This window comes from Perognathus longimembris, unplaced genomic scaffold (assembly GCF_023159225.1).
Source record: "Perognathus longimembris pacificus isolate PPM17 unplaced genomic scaffold, ASM2315922v1 HiC_scaffold_5290, whole genome shotgun sequence".
Classification (NCBI taxonomy): Eukaryota; Metazoa; Chordata; class Mammalia; order Rodentia; family Heteromyidae; genus Perognathus; species Perognathus longimembris.
Genome location: NW_025960701.1, coordinates 107039 through 132176, shown reverse-complemented (window position 1 = coordinate 132176; position 25138 = coordinate 107039). Strand labels below are relative to the sequence as shown.

The following is a 25138-nucleotide window of genomic DNA, read 5'->3' as shown; positions in this document are numbered from 1 at the left end:
CTGTCCGTGCCCCATGCTGAGGCAGGCCCCTGCCCTCTCCCCGCGCTCCCCCTCCCCCTTCCCCTCCCCTCCCCCTCCCCTCCCCCCGCCCTCCCCCATCGAGGGCATGTTGTTTCTGGATCTGACACCCAGTATCCATGAAAATTACGCGGTCCCTGGGGTGTTGGCTCTTTCCGTGGAAAACGGGAGCTTACGTTGAGCGGGACATTCTCAGAATTCTCTTGGGCAAGAGTGAGAGACTTTGGGGGGTCCTCATGCCCCATTCCCCCCACTCGGGCTCTCAGCCACACTCCTCTCCCCCCGACCCAGACTCCACCCCTCCCTCACTTCCCCACAGACCTCAGCTGACACTGTCAGCCCCGCTTCTGTGAGCACCCGCGGTCACCTACAAAACCCTCTGTGGATACCGACCCCACAGGCCCTGCCCAAGCGGGGACCGTGCGCGGGGAAGTGGGAGTCCCGCCCCTGTGGCCTGTGTGTCCCGCCTTCCCTTCCCCCCAAGGCTTTGGGCCTGCTGAATATGCTGATGGGCGCCCACCTGTCCATGCGTGCATGGCCAGGGTCCCCAGAGGCCCTGTGGGTGTGCCCCCGCCCTGTCCCCCCGTGTCCCCTGACGGATGTGTTGTTGTGTAAGTCCCGTGTCATTGGGTCATAGCAGTACAGGTTTGTGGTATAACATGTACCTGTCTGAATAAACATTCCTATTTAACGCCGTTGGCCCCAGTGTGCTGTAGACGTGGAAGGATGGGCAGGGCCACGGCAGACTCCGTGAGCCCGGAGGGCAGGTGAGGCTGGCCTCTGGCTCCTGGCCAGGTTCTGGACTGGAGACGTCTTTGAAGAGGCCTTTAGGCCATGGCCTGGGGCTCCCACCTTGGGGAACCTGGCAGTTTGGGGGGGCCAGACTAAGACTGGGACGTGGCCAGTGGCAGATGCCACTGCAGGTGACATTCTTGCCCACGGTAGGTGACAGGTGGGCCTTTGGCCTCAAGCTGGGGCCAAGGCCAGCTGGGAGGAGGGGTGAACAGGATGAAGAACCAGGAAGGACAGGAGAATCCTTAAGGGTGCTAGCAGTTGAGTGACTTGAAGTGACTGGGCCCTCCTGGGCTTAGTACTCTTCTCCTGTGATCAGTACCCTCCTCCCATACCCAGTACCCTCCCTCTGTCCCCAGTACTCTCCTCCTGTGCCCAGGACCCTCCCCTGCACCTTCCCCTACCTCTTTTCTAGACTCTTCCATCGTTTTTCTCTCTTACTCAGAATCTGTCTGCTAGGTCTGCAATCCAAGCTCTTTGGGAGGTGGAGAAAGGAAGGTCAGGATTTGAGCCCAGTCTGGACACAGATAGCACAAGACCTTATCTGAGACCTGGGGTGTGGTTCAAGTGCTAGAGTGCTTGCCTGAGGAGCAGGAGGCCCCGGTTCAGTCCCCAGCTGGGGGAGGAGGGCGGGAGGGAGAGGGAAAGGATGTGGAGGAAAGACCTACAGCATGCGTCCACACAGAGTGGGGACCTGGCGGCTAGCTGGTGTCCACACAGTGGGGGGGACGGGACGAGGGACCTAACAGCCTGTGTCCACACAGTGAGGGGGAAGGGGGACTAGCAGCATGTGTCCACACAGTAGGGAGGAGGGAGACTAGTGGGCGTGTGTCCCCTGGGCCTGGCTTCTAGAACTCTCACGGTCGGTTGGAGATCAGAGCCCAGAGGAATGTGAGGGTCACAGGTCCCAGCCTTAGTGACCATGGCTTGGCATGGGGGCAGGGATCCCAAAGGCCAGAGAAGACCCCATGGCACTTGAGGACCCAGCCTGACGCCAGGCAGAGCGAAGACCCCGCCTCCCCCACGTAGCTGGAGGCCCCCCCATCCTGTCAGCTGCTGGGGCCGAGGGGGATGGGGCTCTCTCCACCGCCAGCCCTACCCTCTAGCCTCCCTTGCTTCCGCCAGTGGGCTGCACTCAGCGGGATCCTGGCTAGAGTAAGGGCCTGGAACAGGTGCGCCTGGGCCGGGGAGGCGGGGGTCGCCGGACATGCTCAGAACAGGGAAGGGACACTGAGAATCCACCACAAAGCCTGCACTCAGACAGCCTGAGGAGAGGAACTAAACACCAGCACCTAACAGAGAGGTGTGAAGAGCAGGACCGCACAGGACAGGACAGGACCACACAGGACAGGACAGGCCGGGGCCACACAGGACAGGACGGGCCACACAGGACAGGACGGGACACACAGGACAGGACGGGACACACAGGACAGGACGGGACACACAGGACAGGACGGGACACACAGGACAGGACGGGACACACAGGACAGGATGGGACACACAGGACAGGATGGGACACACAGGACAGGACGGGACACACAGGACAGGACGGGACACACAGGACAGGACAGGACCACACAGGACAGGACGGGACACACAGGACAGGACGGGACACACAGGACAGGACGGGACACACAGGACAGGACGGGACCACATAGGACAGGATGGGACATACAGGACAGGACGGGACACACAGGACAGGACGGGACCACATAGGACAGGATGGGACATACAGGACAGGACGGGACACACAGGACAGGACGGGACACACAGGACAGGACGGGGCCACATGGGCCCGGGACCACACAGGACAGGACGGGACACACAGGATGGAACAGGACCACACAGGACAGGCCAGTTCCCGCTGCAGTAGTGCCTATGGCCGCCAATGGGACCCGGACAGCATCCTTGACAGACGCAGTGGACTCACAGAAGTCCACACCATACTGTGCTTGGCACAACCCGTGGTAGCAACAACCACGGCCCTTCAAGGGGACAGCCTGCAGCCCCTGCCCTGTGCCCAGGGGCCTCGAGGGGCCCTGCAGACCCTGCCCTGTGCCTCTGCGTGTGGAAGGCAGACAGCCGCAGGGGCTCTGGAGGCCAGCACCGGAGGCAGGGCGGCGGGCAGCCTGCTGGGAGGCAGCCAGGCACCTGGGCCTTCTGTGGCGTCTCTCGTGGAATGTGAGCCTGTGGCTTGCCACATTTCTTCTTACCGGCGTGCACCCCAGGAACGCCCAGAGAGGAGGTTGCTGAGCTGTGTGACAGCCGCGGCCCTGGACACCGGGGGTGGGCAGCAAAGAGGACAGGGTGACAAGGACCCACTTGGGAACAGGCCTCGGTTATCAATTAACCAACTCCTTTAAACCCAGAAGGACATGTCCCAGGGAGGGAGGGCGCCGCACAGCTCTGCTTCCCGGAGGCTCCGGGGGCTGCCCGGGACCGGCATCGTGTGCGGAGGAGCCCCGCGGCAATCGTCCCCCCGGGGACCCCTCGGGCATGGCGCAGGCCGGGGGCCCGGGCCCGCTGGCGGAGGACGGCGAGGGCGAGAGGCCCAAGTGGGACAACAAGGCCCAGTACCTGCTCAGCTGCATTGGGTTTGCCGTGGGGCTGGGGAACATATGGAGGTTTCCGTACCTGTGCCAGACCCACGGGGGAGGTAAGCAAGCCCGCCGGCCGGCCACGCACGCGGGGGGCACGGAGCCTCGGGGTGCAAGCTGCTTCACGGGTGCCCGCAGAAGGGCCCCCCGCCACGGAGACCATCCCGGGCCTCCTGAGGACCCCCGCATTCCCCCGCGGGGGCCAGGCCGGCCCCAGAGCCGACGGCCGTGCTGCGGGATGCCGTGGCGGTGTCTGCTGACGCTGTGTCCCCACAGGGGCCTTCCTCATCCCCTACCTTGTCGCTCTGGCTTTTGAGGGGATCCCGCTCTTCCACATCGAGCTCGCCATCGGCCAGCGCTTGCGAAGGGGCAGCATTGGGGTGTGGAGAGCCATCTCCCCCTATCTTAGTGGAATAGGTGCGTACCTGCCTCCGAGACCCAAGGTGGGGCGTCTGGGAGGGGAGGGACCAGCAGACTTGGGAGGGTGGCCACGTCGGTCCTCGTGGGGGCGGGGGGGTATTTTGTTATTCTCGCTGGCTTTGGGGTGCCACCTGTGTCTGCAGGCTTCGGCTGTTTCACCGTGTCCTTCGTGGTCAGCCTGTACTACAACACCGTCCTCACGTGGGTCCTGTGGTTCTTCCTCAACTCCTTCCAACACCCCCTGCCCTGGAGTACCTGCCCCCTGGACCTCAACACCACAGGCAAGGCCACAGAGCCGGGTGGCCCGGGGGGACCGCAGGGGGTGCAGAGGGCAGATGGGGGCTCTGCACCCTCACTTGCGCTCCTGCTGATCCAACCCTTCTCCTCGGTCCAGCCTCTGCTGGGCCCAGGGCCCCCAACACCAGTCCACTCACAGGGAGGCATCTGCGTTCTCTCTGACATTGCCCACCCCAGCCTTGGGCCCAGAGACGGGAGGAAGGGTCAAGGACCCCAAAAGGGAAGTGGGGGAAATCGCCCTTCCCTGGTGAGGAGGCAGCTCCGACAGCGCCTCCGTCCGGGCCTCTGTCGGGCACCGGGCCCTCGGTGCAGCACAGCTGCGGGGCCCCGCCCGTGACCGCCCTCCTGGCCGCAGGGTTTGTGCAGGAGTGCCAGGCCAGCAGCACCGTGAACTACTTCTGGTACCGGCAGACGCTGAACATCACAGCCGACATCAGCCACGGTGGCGTCATCCAGTGGCGTCTGCTCCTCTGCCTGGTCACCTGCTGGGCGGTTGTGTACCTGTGTGTCATCCGAGGCATCGAGAGCACGGGGAAGGTGAGCCCCGGGCCGGGACCCCTCCCCAGCCCCCGCCCCCCCCTTCCCGGCCCCCTGAGCTGGGCTCACCAGAGGCCCCGCCCCTCCGTCACGGGCCCCTCCTCTACCCTAGTGATGCCCTGCTCAGGACTCGGCGGGTCCCAGCTTTCTTTAAGCCCCCTTAGCTCGTCTACCCCTCGCCTATACACATCTCCACCCTGGCAGGGCGGCGTCTGCGAACAACAGCATTTAATCACTTCTCTTTTACCATCTCATCTGACCATCTCTGCCTCTTCCTAGAGATGCTCAGATCATTTACACTGGATGAGAACTCTGATATGGGGAGGTGTGACTCCATTTCTACCTTGTTTTCAGTTCGACCAATCTCGCTCTCTTTCTCCTGGTGAAGTGTTCTAAGTGCTGTTGTAGGACTCCGTGTAGTGGTGTAGGGCTCTGATTGGTGGTTGGGGCCCAGCGGGTGCTGGTGTAGGGCTCTGATTGGTGGTTGGGGCTCAGCGGGTGCTGGGTGTAGGGCTGTGATTGGTGGTTGGGGACCAGCAGGTCCTGGTGTAGGGCTCTGATTGGTGGTTGGGGACCAGGGGGGTGCTGGTGTGGGGCTGTGATTGGTGGTTGGGGCCCAGCGGGTGCTGGTGTGGGGCTGTGATTGGTGGTTGGGGCCCAGCGGGTGCTGGTGTGGGGCTCTGGTTGGTGGTTGGGCCCAGCGGGTGCTGGTGTGGGGCTCTGATTGGTGGTTGGGGCCCAGCGGGTGCTGGTGTGGGGCTGTGATTGGTGGTTGGGGCCCAGCGGGTGCTGGTGTGGGGCTGTGATTGGTGGTTGGGGCCCAGCGGGTGCTGGTGTGGGGCTCTGGTTGGTGGTTGGGGCCCAGCGGGTGCTGGTGTGGGGCTCTGGTTGGTGGTTGGGGCCCAGCGGGGTGCTGGTGTGGGGCTGTGATTGGTGGTTGGGGCCCAGCGGGTGCTGGTGTGGGGCTGTGATTGGTGGTTGGGGCCCAGCGGGTGCTGGTGTGGGGCTCTGGGTGGTGGTTGGGGCCCAGTGGGTGCTGGTACGGGGCTCTGGGTGGTGGGTTGGGCTCATCAGGTGCTGGTACGGGGCTCTGGGTGGTGGTTGGAGCCCAGTGGGTGATTGGTCACAGTCCATCTTCAATGCTAACCACTCGGTGTGCTTTGACAGCTCATTGTTCTTTGCTTTCTTTTCTTCCCTCCCAGCCTTGGTGGTATTCTCATACGTTTTGCTTACAAGTAAACAGTAGATGATTTTCTCAGTCTTTCTTCTCCTCTTTCCTCTTTATCTCTCCTCTCTCTCTCTCCCTTCCTCTCTTCCCCTCCTCCTCCTCTCTCTTGCTCTCTTTCTCCTTCCCTCTCACCTTTTCTCCCTCTCTCTCCTCTCCCCTTCTCTCTCCCTCTCTTACTCCCTCTCTCTCTGCCCCCCTTCCTTTCTCTACCTCCTTCTCCTCTCCCCTCACTTCCTCTGTCGAGCAACAGGCACCGTACAGGAGGCTCCATGCTGGCCACGCCGTGTTTTGCCCCTTAGCATTCCTCCGTCCTTTTGGTTGGTTTTGTGCAAGGCAGTCTCGCTGTTCTCCAAGCCAGCCTGGATCGCCACCCTTCTCCTTGCGTTCGGGGTGCCGGCACAGGCAGCTTGTGGAGACGGGGCCTCCCTGCTGGCCTCAGGCCGCAGTCCCTGACCTCCGCCTCCACACAGCTAGGCCTGGAGGCGCCGGGCCTGTCCCGGTGATCCTTCCCCTGTAGCGACCTAAGCATGAGAAGCGTGCACTGCTGTTCCCTGCTCCCGTGGCTCCATGACCGCACGGGGCCTTCATGCATCGCGGGGCCCGTGCTTGCACTTAGGGGCTGGCCGGGTCCCCAGGGGGGCTCTGCCCAGGGTCTGTTCACTTAGGGCTCGTGTGGGGGGGCTCTGCACAGGGTCTGTTCACTTAGGGCTCGTGTGTGGGGGGGGCTCTGCACAGGGTCTGTACACTTAGGGCTCATGGGGGGGGCTCTGCACAGGGTCTGTTCACTTAGGGCTCGTGTGGGGGGGGCTCTGCACAGGGTCTGTCCACTTAGGGGTCGTGGGAGGGCTCTGCACAGGGTCTGTCCACTTAGGGCTCATGGGGGGGGCTCTGCACAGGGTCTGTCCACTTAGGGCTCGTGTGGGGGGGGCTCTGCACAGGGTCTGTTCACTTAGGGCTCGTGTGGGGGGGCTCTACACAGGGTCTGTTCACTTAGGGCTCGTGTGGGGGGGGCTCTTCACAGGGTCTGTCCACTTAGGGCTCGTGGGGGGGGGCTCTGCACAGGGTCTGTTCACTTAGGGGTCACGTCGGGGGGGCTCTGCACAGGATGCATTCGCCCTAGACCTGTGCTCAGCCAGCTGCAGAAAGTAGGACGCCCTCACGCAGGCCCCCACAAGGACAGGGCGATGGCGCTAGTCCAAGAGCAGACATCACGGGCGAGCATGCACTCGGGCCCTGAGCACACACTCGGGCAGCTCTGCGAAGGCCCCCGAGTGCAGCCTACAAGGGACGTGCGGAGACTTGCACATCATTTACCTGTGGGTCCCCGGAGACCCGAACCTGCCACACCCAGCCGTGGGGGGGGGGAGCAGCTGTGTGGGGGGAAGGAGAGGTGGGTAGTGCAGCCAGGCCCCTGCCTGCAGCCAGCCGGAGTGTCAGGGTGAAGAGAGGTGGAGAGACAAGGTCCTGGCCTGGAGCATGGACAGCTGCGAGGCTGGGGAGGAGGCCACCAGGGAAAGGCCAGAAACAAAGATGCCCTGGGATACAAGGAGGCCTGAGGAACTCTGGAAGGGGGGAGGCCAGGCTGCAGGGGGAAGGGGGGGTGGGAGAGGAGGAAGGGGCTGGAGCGGAGGCTAGGAGATGAGGAGGAGGCCAGAGCAGGGTAGGACAACTGATGTAGAGGTTGGGGAAGGGGAGGGGGAGGGTAGAGAGTGGAGGCTGGAATACAGGCTGAAAAAGGGAAGGCTGGAGAGAAGCATAGCCTGGGCCTCTATCAGGGAACAGCCCCTGTCATGGGGGTACCTGTCCTGGGGGTCCACGCCCGTCCAGCTGCCCCCTGCCTGTCCCGGGGGGTCCATGTCTGTCTCAGATATTCCCCTGCCTGTCCTGGGGAGTCCATGCCTGGTCCAGCTGCCCCCTGCCTGTTCCAGGAAGTCCATGCCCATCTAGCTGTCCCCACAGAAGCCCAGTGGTGAAACTGACAGCAAGCGTGAGGTCCTGAGGAGCCCAAAGCAGGACCTCGACCCCAGTGCGACCCCAGCCTGCACCCACACACCACATCTGAGATGTGGCCCCGGAGGCTTCCTGCCCACCGCTCCCCCCCCCCCAGGCTTTCCTGGTGACCGCTGCCAATGCCTCCATGTCCCTACAGGCCATCTACTTCACCGCCTCCTTCCCCTACCTGGTCCTGACCATCTTCCTCATCCGGGGCCTGACCCTGCCCGGGGCAGCGGAGGGCCTGACCTACCTGTTCACTCCCAAGGTGCGTGGATGCCGGCCTCTGGGAGCTCATAGACGGCGGCTGTTGCGCTGCCTGGGGAGGCCAGGCCGGGCAGGTTGTGCCAGGGAGGGGGCGGGCTGGGGGAGGGGCTTGGAGTCCTGTGGTCTGGGACAGGTGGACGTTGGCACCTGTGGAATGGGCTTGGGTTCAGGGGATAAACTGCCTGGGAGCCCGGGGGTCACTCCCCTCCGGCAGGAGCTACACCCCTGCCCTGCCCCTCAAAGTTGGCCTATCTCCAGTGCTTCATTCCCTTCTAGGCAACCCCAATTTGCGCAGGGTCCCAGGGCAATGCACCCCCCTGGGCGTGAGGGAACCTGGGCAGGGGGGCTGCCGCGGAGTGTGGGTCTGCCCAAGTCCCTGGTGGCAGCCACACCAACAGTTCCTGCCTGAATGCTCTGCACCGCCGCACCACCAAGCCTGGAAAGGCCTGGAAAGAAAACTGCACCACAGCCTTGGCCTGCACGCTCTCCTGCTTGCCTAGCAGAGCCACCAGCTTGTCAGCTTCACCACAGAGTAGAGCCATTTCATACCACCAAACCACGGAGCAGACCCACGCCATGCCACGGACCAGAGAGCAGACCCACGCCATGCCACACACCAGAGAGCAGACCCACGCCATGCCACACACCACAGAGCAGACCCACGCCATGCCACGGACCACAGACCAGAACCACGCCATGCCACACACCACAGAGCAGACCCACGCCATGCCACGGACCACAGAAGAGAACCACGCCATGACACACACCACAGAGCAGACCCACGCCATGACACACACCACAGAGCAGACCCACGCCATGACACGGACCACAGAGCAGACCCACGCCATGACACACACCACAGAAGAGAACCACGCCATGCCACACACCACAGAGCAGACCCACGCCATGACACACACCACAGAGCAGACCCACGCCATGACACGGACCACAGAGCAGACCCACGCCATGACACACACCACAGAGCAGATCCACGCCATGACACACACCACAGAGCAGACCCACGCCATGACACACACCACAGAGCAGACCCACGCCATGACACGGACCACAGAGCAGACCCACGCCATGACACACACCACAGAAGAGAACCACGCCATGCCACACACCACAGAGCAGACCCACGCCATGACACACACCACAGAGCAGACCCACACCATGCCACAGACCACAGAGCAGACCCACGCCATGCCACACACCACAGACCAGAACCACGCCATGCCACGGACCACAGAGCAGACCCACGCCATGCCACACACCACAGAGCAGATCCACGCCATGCCACACACCACAGAGCAGATCCACGCCATGACGCACCACAGAACAGACCCACACCATGCCACACACCACAGACCAGAACCACGCCATGCCACGGACCACAGAGCAGACCCACGCCATGCCACACACCACAGAGCAGAACCACGCCATGACACGGACCACAGAGCAGAACCACGCCATGCCACACACCACAGAGCAGATCCACGCCATGACGCACCACAGAACAGACCCACACCATGCCACAGACCAGAGAGCAGATCCACGCCATGCCACGGACCACAGAGCAGATCCACGCCATGCCACACACCACAGAGCAGATCCACGCCATGACACACCACAGAAGAGAGCCACGCCATGATGCACCACAGAACAGACCCACACCATGACACACACCACAGAGCAGATCCACGCCATGCCACGGACCACAGAGCAGACCCATGCCATGCCACACACCACAGAAGAGAACCACGCCATGACACACACCACAGAACAGACCCACACCATGACACACACCACAGAGCAGATCCACGCCATGCCACGGACCACAGAGCAGACCCATGCCATGCCACACACCACAGAAGAGAACCATGCCATGACACACACCACAGAACAGACCCCACACCATGCCACACACCACAGAACAGACCCACGCCATGCCACGGACCACAGAACAGACCCACACCATGCTACACACCACAGAGCAGACCCATGCCATGCCACACACCACAGAGCAGATCCAGCTCCCCCTCCACACCACAGAACAGAACCATACCATGCCACAAACCACAGTACAGACCCAGATCCTCCTCCACATCACAGAACAGACACACACCATGACACACACCACTGAACAGACCCCCATCATGACACAGACCACAGAACAGAACAATACCATGTCACAGACCACAGAACAAATCCATGATTTGCCACAGGCCACAGAACAGACCCACGCCAGGCCACAGACCACAGGATAAGGCTCGCTCCTCATTCATGGCGTAGAACAGAATCAGTCCCCCATCCCCTGAGCACCCCTTGAGGTCTGTTCTCTCATGTGGTTGCTTACTTGTGAAAGCCCCAAAGGAACCCAGAGAAGGTTCTAGAAAAGTTGGACAGGCTGGGAGGTGTGGTTTGCTGCATGGGCCTCCCTGTCTCACTCCAGATGCGAACTCTTCAGAATCCCCGGGTGTGGCTAGACGCAGCCACCCAGATTTTCTTCTCTCTTTCACTGGCCTTTGGAGGTCACATTGCTTTCGCAAGCTACAACCCACCCAGGTAGGTGTGGATGAGCTACCACATGCTCGGGTAGGGGTGGACACGCTACAGCCCACACAGGTAGGTGGCCAGCTGGGGTGTGGTGCTGAGCCACTTGCCTGAGACAAAGCAAGCGCTTCTTCTTAATCTTGGAGGTGACTCTGCGGACCAGATAATCTGTGTGAACTTGGGGTGGGAACTTTGTGCTGGGCCTAGTGGCATCCCAGCCATCCCCAAAAGACAGTGTAGTTGTCACCCGAGGATGGGTAGGGCAGGCCTGGTAGCAGCATCCAGCATCTCCCAGGAAAATCAATCATCATCCCAGGCCCATAGCTCTAATTGTTGTTTGGTTTTGTTTTTGTTGCCAGTCCTGGGGCTTGAACTCAGGGCCCGAGCACTGTCCCTGGCTTCTTTTTGCTCAAGGCTAGCACTCTGCCACTTGAGCCACAGAGCCACTTCTGGCCATTTTCTGTATATGTGGTGCTGGGGAATCAAACCCAGGGCTTCATGTATACGAGGCGAGCACTTTACCACTAGGCCATATTCCCAGCCCCCATAGCTCTAATTGTGTCCATCTGAGGAAGCCATCAGAAATGATCCAAGAACAAAGGTTATATATGAATTGAGCAGAACAATGGAGACAAGAGCTTGTGTGCCACTGTGGGTGGATTCAAAGAGGGATTAGGCAAGGGGAAGTTATTAGAGGCAAAGATGAGGAGGGTTGCACAAGACATTTGACACAATAATCCTTGGCCACGGTGACTAACAATCAGGATGGCACCAGCCGTGACCAGACGGTGGCTGTGCAGATGTCCTCATAGAAGTGCTTCCTGCATGAGGCCCTAGTGGCTTCTGTGGGACTGTGGGTTAACCGTGCAGCTGTGATCCTCATTCCAGCTGACAGTGCTCTCAGCTTGCCTTCATACTGGGCACGATGCCAGCAAAAATGCCTTCCGTGCAAAGGCCCTAACGGGATCCACTGACCTCGATGTCTCCTGCTGTGGCCGGGGCTGCTCCGTGGGGCCCTGTGCGCTCAGCACTGTAAAGTGCCACCCACCGGCCATCAGATCCACAGCCAGGAAGCACTGCACTGGACTTCAAGCCAAGGAACTTCCTGCACTTGGCAGCCTTACTGCCCCCTACGGGGCAGGTGGGTGGGTGCCTGAGGCTGAGGTGGAAGCCCCTGGCTGGCTACATTCTCCAGCCATCTTCAGAGACAAATGAAGGGGCCAGGGCCTCAGAACAACTGGGACTGGCACTCAAGAGTGCCCCAGTGTGCCCTTCTCCTTAGGGACAGGACAGTCCAGAAGTGCAGCCATGTGGCTCCCTGCTGCCCTGTCTGGGCCTCTTGGGTTTCAGCCCCTTAATCACCTTGAACTGAGCCAGCACCGGGAGGGGCTGGGAACCTGGGGGCGCAGGGAGCACCCGGCCAGCTCTGTGTTCACAATGGGATCCCCAGCTGGGGAAGGGCCAAGGAGGGAAGGGCTCCACGTCACCCCAGGCTGGGCAGGCTGTGGGCCCGTCCGTGATGAGCTTGTGCTTGTGCCCAGGAACAATTGTGAAAAGGACGCTGTGGTCATCAGCCTGGTCAACAGCTTGACGTCCCTGTATGCGTCCATCACCATCTTCTCCATCATGGGGTTCAAGGCGACCAATGATTACAGGAGGTGCCTGGACAGGTGAGCCCAGGTGCTGACGGCCTCACGGGGCACAGTGACAGCTGAGTGCAGGGTCTTTGCGACTGGAGCCAAGGTGAGGACTGAGCTGAAGTCATCCTACAGTGGGGTGCCCTAAGCCCAGTGACAAGTGTCCTTAGAAGAGACAGAAGAGGACATGCAGGGAACAGCAGGGGGGACACAGGAGACGGGCTGTGGTGTGGCCATGACTGTAACAAGGCCGTGGGCAGTGAGGCGGCCACGGGCTGAGGGGCACCCCCAGTACCTCCGGGCACTAGACGAGGCAGGGACCCTTCTCAAACAGCAGCCATTCTGCCCCCAGGGGGACTTGGACAAGGTCTGGAGATGGTTTGGGCTGGCACTCACCGAGAGGTCCGGGAAGAGATGTCCTGGCATCCAGGGGCTCCTTGGCATGCTACTGTGCCCAGGCCAACCTCCCAGGTGTCCATGGAGCCCCAAGGGGAGCTGCTGGGCCCGAGCCCTGTTCGGGCATGCTACCGCTTGCACAAGCATTTCCTGGGATGTGTGCACTGCCCAGGCCGTGCTCACCAGCCTCCTTCCACCCCTGCAGCAACATCCTCAGCCTCATCAATGAGTTTGATTTCCCAGAGCAGAGCATCTCCAGGGATGACTACGTGACTGCGCTCAAGCACCTGAATGCCACCTGTCCCGAGAGAGTGGCTCGGCTCTCCCTGAAGGCCTGCCACCTGGAAGACTTCCTGGATAAGGTAGTGAGTGGCGGACAGGGTAGTGTGCGGTGGATAACGTAGTGTAAGTGCAGTGGAAAGATGGAGCAGTGTGCACAGGATGGGGGCTGTGAACAGGCGGGGTGCTGCAGTGGGAAGATGGGGGGCTGCAGTGGAAGGACGAGGAGCTGCAATGGAAGGATGGGGGACTGTGCACAAGACGGGGATGGTGCGCAGGTTGGGGGGCTGGCGTGGGAGGATGGGGTGGGGAAGGGGCTGTACACAGGAAGACAGGAGCCAAGCAGGGTCAGTCTTGAAGAAAACGGCCGGGGGGGTGGGGGTGGGAAGCGGGAGTGTTTCCCTCAGACCCACGCCCAGGCAAGGCCCGGGGGCCGTGAACTGCAGGGACAGCCAGAGCTCAGGTGGCCAGTGGATTCCTGGGACCCAGAGACAGCGGGGGCGGATGGCAGGCAGGAGGCAGGTCCTCCCGCCGGCCCCGGGAGCCTGGCGCCCCTGCTCACCCTCTCGCTGGTCCCTTACTCCCGTCCCTTCCCTCGGAAGTGACCCCGTGAGCTGGGCTCACACCTAGAATCCTAGCCACTCAGGAGGCTGAGAGCTGAGCCAGCCTAGGCAGAAGGGGTCCCGAGACCCAGCGCTCCGCTCCACCAGCAAGGAGCCGCGTCCCGGCGGCCGCGCGTCCACCTGGAGCCTAAAAGCCAAGTGAGCGCGCGAGGCCCCGAGTTCTAGCCCCAGGGAAGAAAGCGGCAGCGCCGCGGTGGCCCGCGCCCCGCGGTGCGCCGGTGGGGCGGGCGGGGTGCCCGTGGGGTACAGGTGCGCGCGCGTCTCGCGTGGCTGTGTTGCAGAGCGCCTCGGGCCCCGGCCTCGCCTTCCTCGTCTTCACGGAGGCCGTCCTGCACATGCCGGGGGCCTCCGCCTGGGCCGTGCTCTTCTTCGGGATGCTCTTCACCCTGGGCCTGTCCTCCATGTTCGGGAACATGGAGGGGATCATCACGCCGCTCCTGGACATGGGCGTCTTGCCCAGAGGCCTCCCGAAGGACGTCCTGACCGGTGAGCGGCCGGTGTGGGCGGCGGAGGGCCTGGCGCCCGGCTCCCGTCCACACGGAGCCTCGGCCCACGGGGCCCCGGGCGCCAGGCCTGGCCCCGCCCGGGAGGCCGTGCCCGCCAGCCAGCTCGGCAGTCCCCGCCCCCCAGCCCCAGAGGCGGGAGGGGGCCGCCCGCGCAGTGTCCTGCCAGACCCTGACCCCGTACACCTGCTCCCCCCACGCCACTGGGGCCCCCACGCCACCCGGGGCCCCCACGCCACCCTGCTCCCCCCACGCCACCCGGGGCCCCCACGCCACCCGGGGCCCCCACTCCACCCGGGGCCCCCACTCCACCCGGGGCCCCCACGCCACCCGGGGCCCCCACGCCACCGGGGCCCCCCACGCCACCCGGGGCCCCCACACCACCCAGGGCCCCCACGCCACCCTGCACCTCCCACTCCGCCCTGCACCTCCCACTCCGCCCGGGACCCCCCACGCCACCCGGGGCCCCCACTCCACCCGGGGCCCCCACTCCACCCTGCGCCCCCCACTCCTCCCAGGGCTGGTCTGCCTGCTCTGCCTGCTCTGCTCCACCTGCTTCACCCTGCAGTCGGGAAGCTACTGGCTCGAGATCTTTGACAGTTTTGTGGCGTCTCTGAACCTGCTTATCTTCGCGTTCTGCGAGGTGGTTGGAGTCATCTACGTCTATGGAATGAAGCGGTGATCTGCACTCCCCTCCCCTCCCCCCGCATAGAGCCCTCCTCTGGGGTGGGGGGGACCCTGCAGCGGCCCCCACGCCAAGCACGCTGTGGCGAGGGTCCTGGGCTCGAGCTGGGCTGGAGGGTGGCGCACGGGCCTCGCCGGGGGCCCAGAGTGTCCTGTGCCGCAGGTTCTGCGATGACATCGAGTGGATGACGGGCCGGCGGCCCAACCTCTACTGGCGGGTGACGTGGCGGGTGGTGAGCCCCGTCCTGCTGCTCGGCATCTTCCTGTCCTGCGTCATCCTCCTGGCCCAAAGGCCGCCCAGCTACAAGGCCTGGAACCCCCACTACGTAGGTCTCCGTGAAGCGTGGGGCTCTGGGGTGCTCCTCGCTCCCACAGTCCACTCGGGGCTGGGATAACCCACGTGGGCCTGCCTCTGTGACAGCAGCCTGGACGTGTGCGGTGGTTGGGACCCTGGGGTGTCCGTGGCTGGCTTTGCGGAGGCCTGGGCTGTGGCTGCTCCGGCATCCCGAGCGACTCCGTGACCCCAGCAACCGGGGGCGAGGCCTCCGTCGGCAGGGTGTGGACCCGGTGCACAGACTGGTGCCCATCCCAGGCCCCTTGGGCCTCCTCAGGCCCTGTCCTCACTGGACTGCCAATGGCTAGGAGACAAGCAGCCACACTCTGGTCGTTCTGCACCGCTGACACGTGGCAGAAGGCACTTCCCATCAGTCACGTGGCTCCGTGGGCTTCACATCTGTCATCGTGGCCACGTTGTGGCTTTCCAGAACACACAGCCTGTGGGCTGGGCCCTGCCACTCCTTGCCACATACCTGCCTTCTCAGGAGCAAGAGCCTGAGTCCTCTCCAAGTCCTCCCTAGAAAGGGAGCCCTCCACAGAACAGCAGGCCAGAGAAGACATGGCGACAGTCTTCTGGAGAATTCCATGAGCACCACCCCATTCCTCCACATATTCCTTTTCCATTCAGTCACAGGAAGCACCAAGGTTGGGTGGTGATGAGGCCATGTCAGAGGAGAAAGCTGGGGCCCAGGGTGGAGACTAAGCAGACCAGTGGCCCCAACACCAAGGAGGAGCTGGCCGGGACCATGGGGGTCCTGGACACTTCCCTTCTGAGATAAAGGCGTTCCTGCCCCTTTATCTCAGGAGAAGAGGAAGTGAAGCTGTAGCTTGCTGCGAGTTCAGAGCGGGCGGCCTCCCTCCACTTGGGCTGGGGGCTGGCCTCGCCCAGGGCCCCCCTGAGCGTGCTGTCCTGTCTCTGCAGGGGCAGTTCCCCTTGCGGGAGGAGAAGTTGTACCCAGGCTGGGTGCAGGTCACCTGTGTGCTCCTGTCCTTCCTGCCTGTGATGTGGGTCCCAGCCATTGCGCTGGTCCAGCTGCTGGCCCGGTGCAGACAGAGGAGGAAGAGCACTGGGCCAGACCGAAGTCTGAAGCTGTGAAATGGCGAGGCCAGCTGGGGCACCAGGCTGGGCAGAGGGCTGGGAGGGGCTCCTGGCCTGTGGCTGTTCAGATCATTACACGTTCCCCACCACTGATGCCTTGTGCTCCCTGGCTCTCTGCGGATCCACCTCACCCTCAGAATGGAGGACAGAGTCCACAGGGATTCATAGGTGCCGGGACTCCGGTGTCCAGCCCTGGGGTCGGAGCATCTGGATGACTTGACATTCTATCAGCTGAGTCCCCTAGGGCACCCATGGGAACCCATGCTGGCTGGGGAGGGTGCGGTCAGCATGGTGACAGTGTCCCCGCTGCCATCCACACTGGCTGGGGAGGGTGTGGTCGCTATGGTGACAGTGTCCCCGCTGGCTGGGGAGGGTGTGGTCACTATGGTGACAGTGTCCCCGCTGGCTGGGGAGGGTGTGGTCACTATGGTGACAGTGTCCCCGCTGGCTGGGGAGGGTGTGGTCAGCATGGTGACAGTGTCCCCGCTGCCATCCCCGCTGGCTGGGGAGGGTGCGGTCACTATGGTGACAGTGTCCCCACTGGCTGGGGAGGGTGTGGTCACTATGGTGACAGTGTCCTCACTGCCATCCACGCTGGCTGGGGAGGGTGTGGTCAGCATGGTGACAGTGTCCTCACTGCCATCCCCGCTGGCTGGGGAGGGTGCAGTCACTATGGTGACAGTGTCCCCGCTGGCTGGGGAGGGTGTGGTCACTATGGTGACAGTGTCCCCGCTGGCTGGGGAGGGTGTGGTCACTATGGTGACAGTGTCCCCGCTGCTGTCCATGCTGGCTGGGGAGGGTGTGGTCAGCATGGTGACAGTGTCCACGCTGGCTGGGGAGGATGTGGTCACTATGGTGACAGTGTCCACGCTGGCTGGGGAGGGTGTGGTCACTATGGTGACAGTGTCCCCGCTGCCATCCACGCTGGCTGGGGAGGGTGTGGTCAGCATGGTGACAGTGTCCTCACTGCCATCCCCGCTGGCTGGGGAGGGTGTGGTCAGCACAGTGACGGTGTCCCCGTGCGGCCATTATGGCGATCGTGTCCCTGCTGCTATCCACGCTGGCTGGGCATCAGAGTGGTGACGAGCAGAGCTGGGAACTCATTTTAGATGCGAGGCCTCCACGTTACAAGTGACAGGAATCTAACCTCAGGGCTGATCTCTAGGAAAAGGGCCAAGCTAAAATGTGTGCTCCCTCGGCACAGAGACACCCCTAGTCTCCACCCAAACCCATCTGGGGCCCCAGAGGGCCAGATGCACAGGACAGCCTCCCCGCCTTCCCACCAGGAGCCACGGGCCAAGGGACTCCTGGTATTATTTACAACAAATATGGTGGTGCCATTTTTATTTTCTCAGTGTTAATTTTAGTCAAGAAGGTACAGAAGAGACGGATAGGGTGGCTCACACCTGGAACGCTGGCTAGTTAGGAGGCTGAGATGAAAGATGGCCATCCAAGGTCAAGCCAGTCAGAGAAATTAGAGACTCCTTCTCCACTTGAAGCTGCCACAGTGGCAGGTGGGAGGCTAACACTCGTGGGACTGTGGTAGGAGGTTAACCCTGGAAGGAAAGTCCAGGAGATCCCATCTCCATGGGAGGAAAGCTGCACATACATGATCCCGAAACACCTGGGGGCACAGGAGTAGGCAGACCCTGGCTAAGGTGCATCCCTGGTGGGAAGAGAGCCTGTTCTAAAAACAGGGCTGCAGGTGAGGCTCTGCCGGGCCACGTCCGCCCAGGACGCATGAGGCCTTGAGGATCAACTCCAGCCCCTCCAAAAAGCAGAAGGCCCAGCTGGGCACTGATGGCTCAAGCCTGTAACCCTAGCTACTCAGGAGGCTGAGATCCAATGGTCACGTTTCAAAGACAGCCAGAACAAGAAAGTCTGTGAGACTCTCATCTCCGGTGCAACACCTGAAAACTACAAGCGGAGCGGTGGCTCAGAGTGGTAGAGCGCTAGCCTTGCGCCACAGAGCTTCAGGGACAGTGCCCAGGCCCTGAGTTCAAGACCCATGACAGACCAAAAAGGCTGCGTAGTCAAGGCTTCCTCTTTCTCAAGGTCAGGGTGACAGTGACTCTGCCATCAGTCCCCCCTGCCAGCCACGTGCAAACCCTAGGAGCCGCGGGCAGGATCACCTGCTCCCAGCAGCACTGCGGACCAGGGCCAGCTCTAAATAAAGCAGGGGTGCTGGGCACGGAGCCCACATCCCCCCATGGCTGCTGGTGGCCAGAGCAGCTTGGTGCAGGCCCTGGTACCATATATATATATAAAACCTCACTGGCCGTGCAGTGCTGGCCGTGGTGCTGAAAACCCAAGCTGGCAAGGTGTCCGGGCGGGAGGGGCGTTGTACTTGGCGTCAGTGGGATGGGGTACTGTGCTTGCTTCCTGTGGGGAGCCATCCTTGCCATAGCAGCTCAGGCCCCAGGGTAAACAAAGGCACATCTGGGGCTATCTGCGCGCCAAGCCACGGAGCAGGACACCCATCGAGTACAATACCCCATTCCACGGACGCCAAGCAAGCACACCATCCTAACCCACCGTGACCCCGGCCACAGAGGCATGGAATTGACGGCAGGGTCCCTGCCCCAAGGGCCCAGGCACGCGGAGACGCCCTGCATGGGCCCCAGCACCTCAGGTCACGCCCCTCCCCATGCCTGTCACGAGGGACACGCGTGGGGTACACGGAGGCCCACTGGACAGCGGGGTGCGCCTTGCTCCGCCTCGTACTCCTTCCCCACGTGAACCCACGGAAACCGCTGTCGCCACCAGCCTGTCTTTCCTCAGCCACAAAGCAAAGGACAGTCACTGGCTCTCAGAGCTGGCTGCCACCCGAAGACGGACTTGGCGCTCAGCCAGGTGCGGCTCACAGGATGCCCACTGCTCAGAACCCGCAGGCAGGCAGGCAGCCTGTGATTAGAGTGAAATGCGCCCCTCTCTAGTGTCTGGACACTAACCTGCACGAGCTCCCCAAAGAACGTTCTAGACGAGGACCAGGCTGCCACCACCGTCAGTGTGTTCAGAAAGCAGGCATGTGAAGCGGGGTGCAGGCACTCTGGAGCCGCCCCACGCCCCTCCTGAGCCTGGGCAGCCTCTTGCTGACCCCACAACGATGGGTAGTCGCCCACAGCAGGACGTGACCGGCAACCCGACACCGTCTGCGGCTGCCCCAAGTCCATATTACGTCGCATAGACACCGAGGGGGCTGAGTGGACCCCGGTCACCAGCCCACGGCACCCGAGGTGTAGGACGTCACAAAGCAGGACAGGCTCCTCCCGTGGGAGCACGTAGACCCTATCCGAGCAGAGCGTCCTGCCCAGCCACTGAGAGGAAGGGGCGGAGGCAGAGTGGGGCGGGAGCCAGGTGACTCTCCACAAACTTCACTGCCCAGGGAGGCAGCTGTGGAAGTAGTGGGGAAGGTGGACAGGAGGTGGTCCGACGGGTGAATGAGACACAGACAGATGTGGGTCCAAAACCCAGCAGAGGCCTGCCCACCAAGCATGCAAATGCTTCAGGGTCACGACGAGCTGATTCCTCAGCACCTGGGAGCCAGCAGCTGGCCACCATTCCGGGAGGTAGTGGACAAGGCCCAGCAAGGGCCTGGGCCTGGGCCGTGACCACGCCCTGCATAAAGCACCGTCATAAAGCATTCTTGTCCCTCAGGCTGGCCAGGCTGGACGGGAACGACCGCAGTGGCCAGACTAGAAGACCTGGACCGCAGATCATTTCCCCTCCCAGAGCTCAGTGCTGACTGGGACGCACAGAGCGGCTGCCGGCTCCGGATGGACGGAGCCTCCACGGGCCTGCGAGGCACACCTGCTCTCCTCTGCACCCCTCGGGCTCTGCCCTCCCGCCCAGCTCCATCCTCTAAGGCTAGGGCTGTCTGCAGGTGACTGTCTAAACCCTGGAGTCTTTGGGAATTCTACATCCCAAGTTCTCAGAGCAGCGGCTCAGACAGGTCCACCGCCGCCGTAAGGCAGCGGCCCCTTCCCACCAGGGAGACCTCAACCCATGGCTAAGAACCGTGAACCTCCAGTTGGGTGGGCTGGGGACCCCCAACTGCAGATGGCAATCCAGGCACAGCGTGCCCACTGAGCACGCCCAAGCCCCAATCCTTCAGGTCTGTGTGAGGCAAAGGGCAGGCCGTGTAGACTATAGACGTCTGGAACACAGAGCACGGCTGGGAGACCCAGAAATGCGCCACAGCCAACCGTCCCGAGTCTAAGACTCACTGTCAGGTCCTGTCCAGTTAGAAGACGGGTATGAATGTTTTCTCTTGGTCTCCAGGCTCTGATTAGTTTTGAAGGGGTGAGCACAAAGTGACTCCATTTAGGATGTGACACCATCCCCTTACACCTCTCCATGATCCCTTGTCGCCAGGACTAGCTTTGTCCCAGGTCTAGGTGCTCATTGCTGGGATAACTTGTTCCAGCTGGTGGCTTGTTTTTCTGTCAGTTGTGGGGCTTGAACTCAGGGCCTGCACACTATTTCTGAGCTCTTTTGCTCAAGGCTAGCACCGTGCCCCTTCCAGCATTTTGCTGGTCAGAGACAAGAGTCTCAAAGGGACTTTTCTGCCTGGGCTGGTTTTGATCTGTGATCCCCAGATCAATTGAGTCTTTTGCCACAAGTCCCTTTTTATTCCCAATTGAAGCAACAAGATCAACAGAGCTTTTAAGCAGGGATTACTTGGAACTTGTTAAAAACAGAAGTTTGACCAATAAATGCTTGCAAGAGTAACTTATCCCTCTATGGGCCTGACTGTTGTAGAGGATGAATCTGTCATGACAAAACTCAGTAGATATGATGGGTATTTAACTGAATATAGCACTTTGGGATACTACTTGAGATTTAAACCACTATATCCAAGGCAGCTTACATGGCCAACAGATGTTAGACACATTTGTTTGCAATCAAATCTGATGAGCTTCTTTGCAGCTTGACTTTAAAACAGTCCCCCTTTTTCTCCTTTGGCCTGTGGAGCCTGTTACCAGAAAGCCTTTCAAATGGTTTTGGTCAAGAGATACATTATATATGTTTTTTTTTTTTTTTTTGGCCAGTCCTGGGCCTTGGACTCAGGGCCTGAGCACTGTCCCTGGCTTCTTTTTGCTCAAGGCTAGCACTCTGCCACTTGAGTCACAGCGCCACTTCTGGCCATTTTCTGTATATGTGGTGCTGGGGAATTGAACCCAGGGCCTCATGTATACGAGGCAAGCGCTCTTGCCACTAGGCCATATCCCCAGCCCATTATATATGTTCTTGATACCTTGTATATTGTATATGTGTCTACTTAACCTAGAGAAGAGATAGAAAAACAGGACTTAAGATATCACAAGAAATGTACACACTGCCCTACTATGTAACTGTACCCTTTTTGCACAACACCTAGTCAAAAATTTGTGTTCAATTAATAAAAAAAAATTTTTTTTTAAAGAGATACATTAGAGATACATTAGCCTACACATGGACCTTTGAACACTTGCCAGAAGGGTGGGGTCGCACGGAAACCCAGCACGTGGCCAAGGAGGCAAATTTCTGGACAAGTCACGATGGTAAGAAAACTTGGTGGAGCTTTAAGTAAGCAAGCAGACAAGCAGATAAGCAGAAAGGCAGGGCGCACAGCAATAGTGTGGGTGGTCTCAAGGAGAAAGAGAGAGAGAGACGGAGGGAGGAGGGCAGAGAGAGAGAGAGAAATGGGGAAGGGGGTAGGGGAAAGGAAAGTGACCTCCTACAAGACAAGGGAAGTTACCCTCTGAGGAGATGGCTGAGGCTTAGGAGACGAGAGACAGGACAAGCAGGGAAGCCCGGATGCACAGAACCTCTGGTCATTTGCCATTGGGGTGGCAGAATCTATGGCAATAAAAATAAGGCATTTTGAGTTTACGGATCCTTGAGTGAAAGGATACCGAGGGCGCGTGGGAGACATCCCAAAGGAACGCCCCGGCTTGGAGGGGAACAAGAACTGCAGGGAGGGGGGCTGGTGGGTGTAAAGAGGCTTTGAGCGGAAGGTGTCCCTGTCCACCGAAATCCCTTACGAGTCAGGTTCTCGATTCAGGCATCCCTGAAATGGGAAGTGTCTGGCCGAGGAGGTGCAGGGGCTCCTTCTGGCGCCCCATCGAGACAGAGCCAGAGGGCCTGTAGGAAGTAGAGGGGAGACAGTGTGACGGATGTGTGGCCGGCCACGGCAAAGCAGGTCTGGCGTGGCTTTTCAGGTCCGTGGAGGGGTGGCCAGGAGGGGAATGAACTGAGACAGCAGGTGGAGAGTCCAGGGACTCCCGACAGAAGCCCCTCCCAGAAGTGCGCACCATGCTGTAGGCTTCCCCCACACGACCCAGGCAGGAGAGTTTGTTGGGGGGAGAGCATACTGCGGGCCTGTCCAAGATGCAGGGTGCACAGGTGCGAGGGAGGTGGGGGTGGGGGAGAAGGGGAAGGAGAGGGGAAACACGGAACCCGACGGACGGTCCTGCAGAGGCCAGCCATTTTCCTTCCTTTTGTCGGCTGGGTCCTGTGGGCATGAGAGTCACCATGGAGGTTTAACTGGATAATCAAGAGCTTCACAAGCTGAGCCCTATCAGAGCGAGTTCCCTTTATGGGTTAAATGCTCCAGCAAGTGTGCAGGTGTGCCAGGTTCCAGGGACAGGATGCTGGAGCCAGAGCCGCTCCCAGTGCACGCCCAGCCCACGGAGCCACTCAGCTCACACCCAGACTGAGGGAGCCACTCAGAGCTCACACCCAGCCCACAGAGCCACTCAGAGCTCACGCCCAGCCCAGGAGCTACTCAGAGCTCACGCCCAACCCATGGAGACAGAGCTCACACCCAGACTGAGGGAGCCACTCAGAGCTCACACCCAGCCCACAGAGCCACTCAGAGCTCACGCCCAACCCATGGAGACAGAGCTCACACCCAGACTGAGGGAGCCACTCAGAGCCACACCCAGCCCATGGAGCCACTCAGAGCTCACACCCAGCCCAGGAGCCACTCAGAGCTCACACCCAGCCCACGGAGCCACTCAGAGCTCACACCCAGCCCACGAGCCACTCAGAGCTCACACCCAGACTGAGGGAACCACTCAGAGCACACACCCAGCCCATGGAGCCACTCAGAGCTCACACCCAGCCCACGGAGCCACTCAGAGCTCACACCCAGCCCACGGAGCCACTCAGAGCTCACACCCAGCCCACGGAGCCACTCAGAGCTCACACCCAGCCCAGGAGCTACTCAGAGCTCACACCCAGACTGAGGGAACCGAGGGAGCCACTCAGAACTCACACCCAGCCCATGGAGCCACTCAGAGCTCACACCCAGACTGAGGGAACCACTCAGAGTCACACCCAGCCCACGGAGCCACTCAGAGCTCACACCCAGCCCACGGAGCCACTCAGAGCTCACACCCAGCCCACGGAGCCACTCAGAGCTCACACCCAGCCCATGGAGACATGCAGAGCTCACACCCAGCCCACGGAGACACTCAGCTCACGCCCAGCCCACAGAGCCACTCAGAGCTCACACCCAGCCCACGGAGCCACTCAGAGCTCACACCCAGCCCACGGAGCCACTCAGAGCTCACACCCAGCCCATGGAGACATGCAGAGCTCACACCCAGCCCACGGAGACACTCAGCTCACGCCCAGCCCATGGAGACACGCAGAGCTCACACCCAGCCCATGGAGCCACTCAGAGCTCACACCCAGCCCATGGAGCCACTCAGAGCTCACACCCAGCCCACGGAGCCACTCAGCTCACGCCCAGCCCATGGAGCCACTCAGAGCTCACACCCAGCCCACAGAGCCACTCAGAGCTCACACCCAGCCCACGGAGACACTCAGAGCTCACACCCAGCCCATGGAGACACGCAGAGCTCACGCCCAGCCCGAGGGAATGGAGGGAGCCAGGCAGGAGGCCCTCACTGCGCATGCCCCACCCCATCTGTTACTGAAATGACAGCCACGGGCCTGGTGTGCCCTGTCTCGTGCAGAGCCTCAGCCCACACTCCGGGATCCCCACCCTGCTCTGTCCCCATTGGTGTCCTCTGCCCTGGGCCGGGTCGGCCCCACTGGGCCAGCGGCCAGAGCCCCAATGCTCCACCGCACAGCGGCTCCAGGTGCCCAAGGGCATTCGCGACGGCTCCCTGGACTTGGATCTGCCATAAACGCAGCAGCAGGCTTCGTCACAGGGCAGCGCCACCGGCCCAGGATAAACAAGGCAATAGCCAGCTGCCATCAACTCCGGGCACGAGCCTACCGGGCTGCCTTAGGACCTGGCAGTGGACAGTCTCCACGGCTCTACTGGGCAGCAGCTCCAGAAGCTCTCCGAGTGCTCACAGCAATGCAGAGGTCGCCTAGGAGTCTCTGCAGCAAGCCCGGCTGGCCAAGCCAGCCTCCACCACCCCGCGGCTCCGGCCAGCGGCCAGAACAGCACATGCACCCATGCCGGAGCCGGAGTCGGGGGCTTGAACTCCTGGCTCCAACTCACTTGGCTTTTTCCACTCAAGCCTGCAGTTGAACCATTACTAACTTTTCTGCCTAAGCTGGCTTCAAACCTCAATCCTCAGATCTCAGCCTCCCGAGCAGCTAGGATGACAGGCGCGAGCCAGCCGTGCTCAGCTCCGCCGGAATGCTTCAGTGTCCGTGTACAATGGTACAAACAGAGACGGTTTAGCTTTAATTGATGGTTCTGTTTGTGAGATGAAGTCTCAGGACAGCCCAGGCTGGACGTGAGCTTATAATCCTCTGCCTGGGTGGCCTGGGTTATAGACCTCCGGTCTGCTTCCTCGCTCCCCGCCCGGCCCGCCAGGCCCACGTCACCTGCTCTCCAGTTCCCCGCTGTGATGCGGGGCATGGACAGTGTGGCCTGGGCCTCGGGCTGACCGCACCCTCTGCTCTCAA

The 25138-nt window shown here is 61.4% G+C and overlaps 1 protein-coding gene across 1 annotated transcript; it reads left to right on the top strand.

The window, feature by feature from the left end:
- The first annotated feature begins 3211 nt into the window (after positions 1–3211).
- LOC125345092 (sodium-dependent neutral amino acid transporter B(0)AT3-like) lies at positions 3212–16287 on the top strand. The gene is made up of 12 exons (XM_048337335.1): positions 3212–3466; positions 3684–3824; positions 3971–4108; positions 4480–4661; positions 8039–8149; positions 10604–10716; positions 12246–12374; positions 12943–13099; positions 13921–14125; positions 14661–14820; positions 14990–15152; positions 16085–16287. Exons 1-12 carry the CDS (start codon positions 3307–3309, stop codon positions 16256–16258), a joined length of 1833 nt encoding a protein of 610 aa, XP_048193292.1. The 5' UTR covers positions 3212–3306; the 3' UTR covers positions 16259–16287.
- The last annotated feature ends 8851 nt before the right edge of the window (positions 16288–25138 follow it).

Coding starts and splice junctions, on each gene's coding strand:
- LOC125345092 (XM_048337335.1), top strand. CDS start 3,307: ATGGCGCAGGCCGGGGGCCCGGGCCCGCTGGCGGAGGACGGCGAGGGC. Junction 3,467..3,683: donor GTGCCAGACCCACGGGGGAG/GTAAGCAAGCCC, acceptor GTGTCCCCACAG/GGGCCTTCCTCATCCCCTAC. Junction 3,825..3,970: donor CCCCTATCTTAGTGGAATAG/GTGCGTACCTGC, acceptor CTGTGTCTGCAG/GCTTCGGCTGTTTCACCGTG.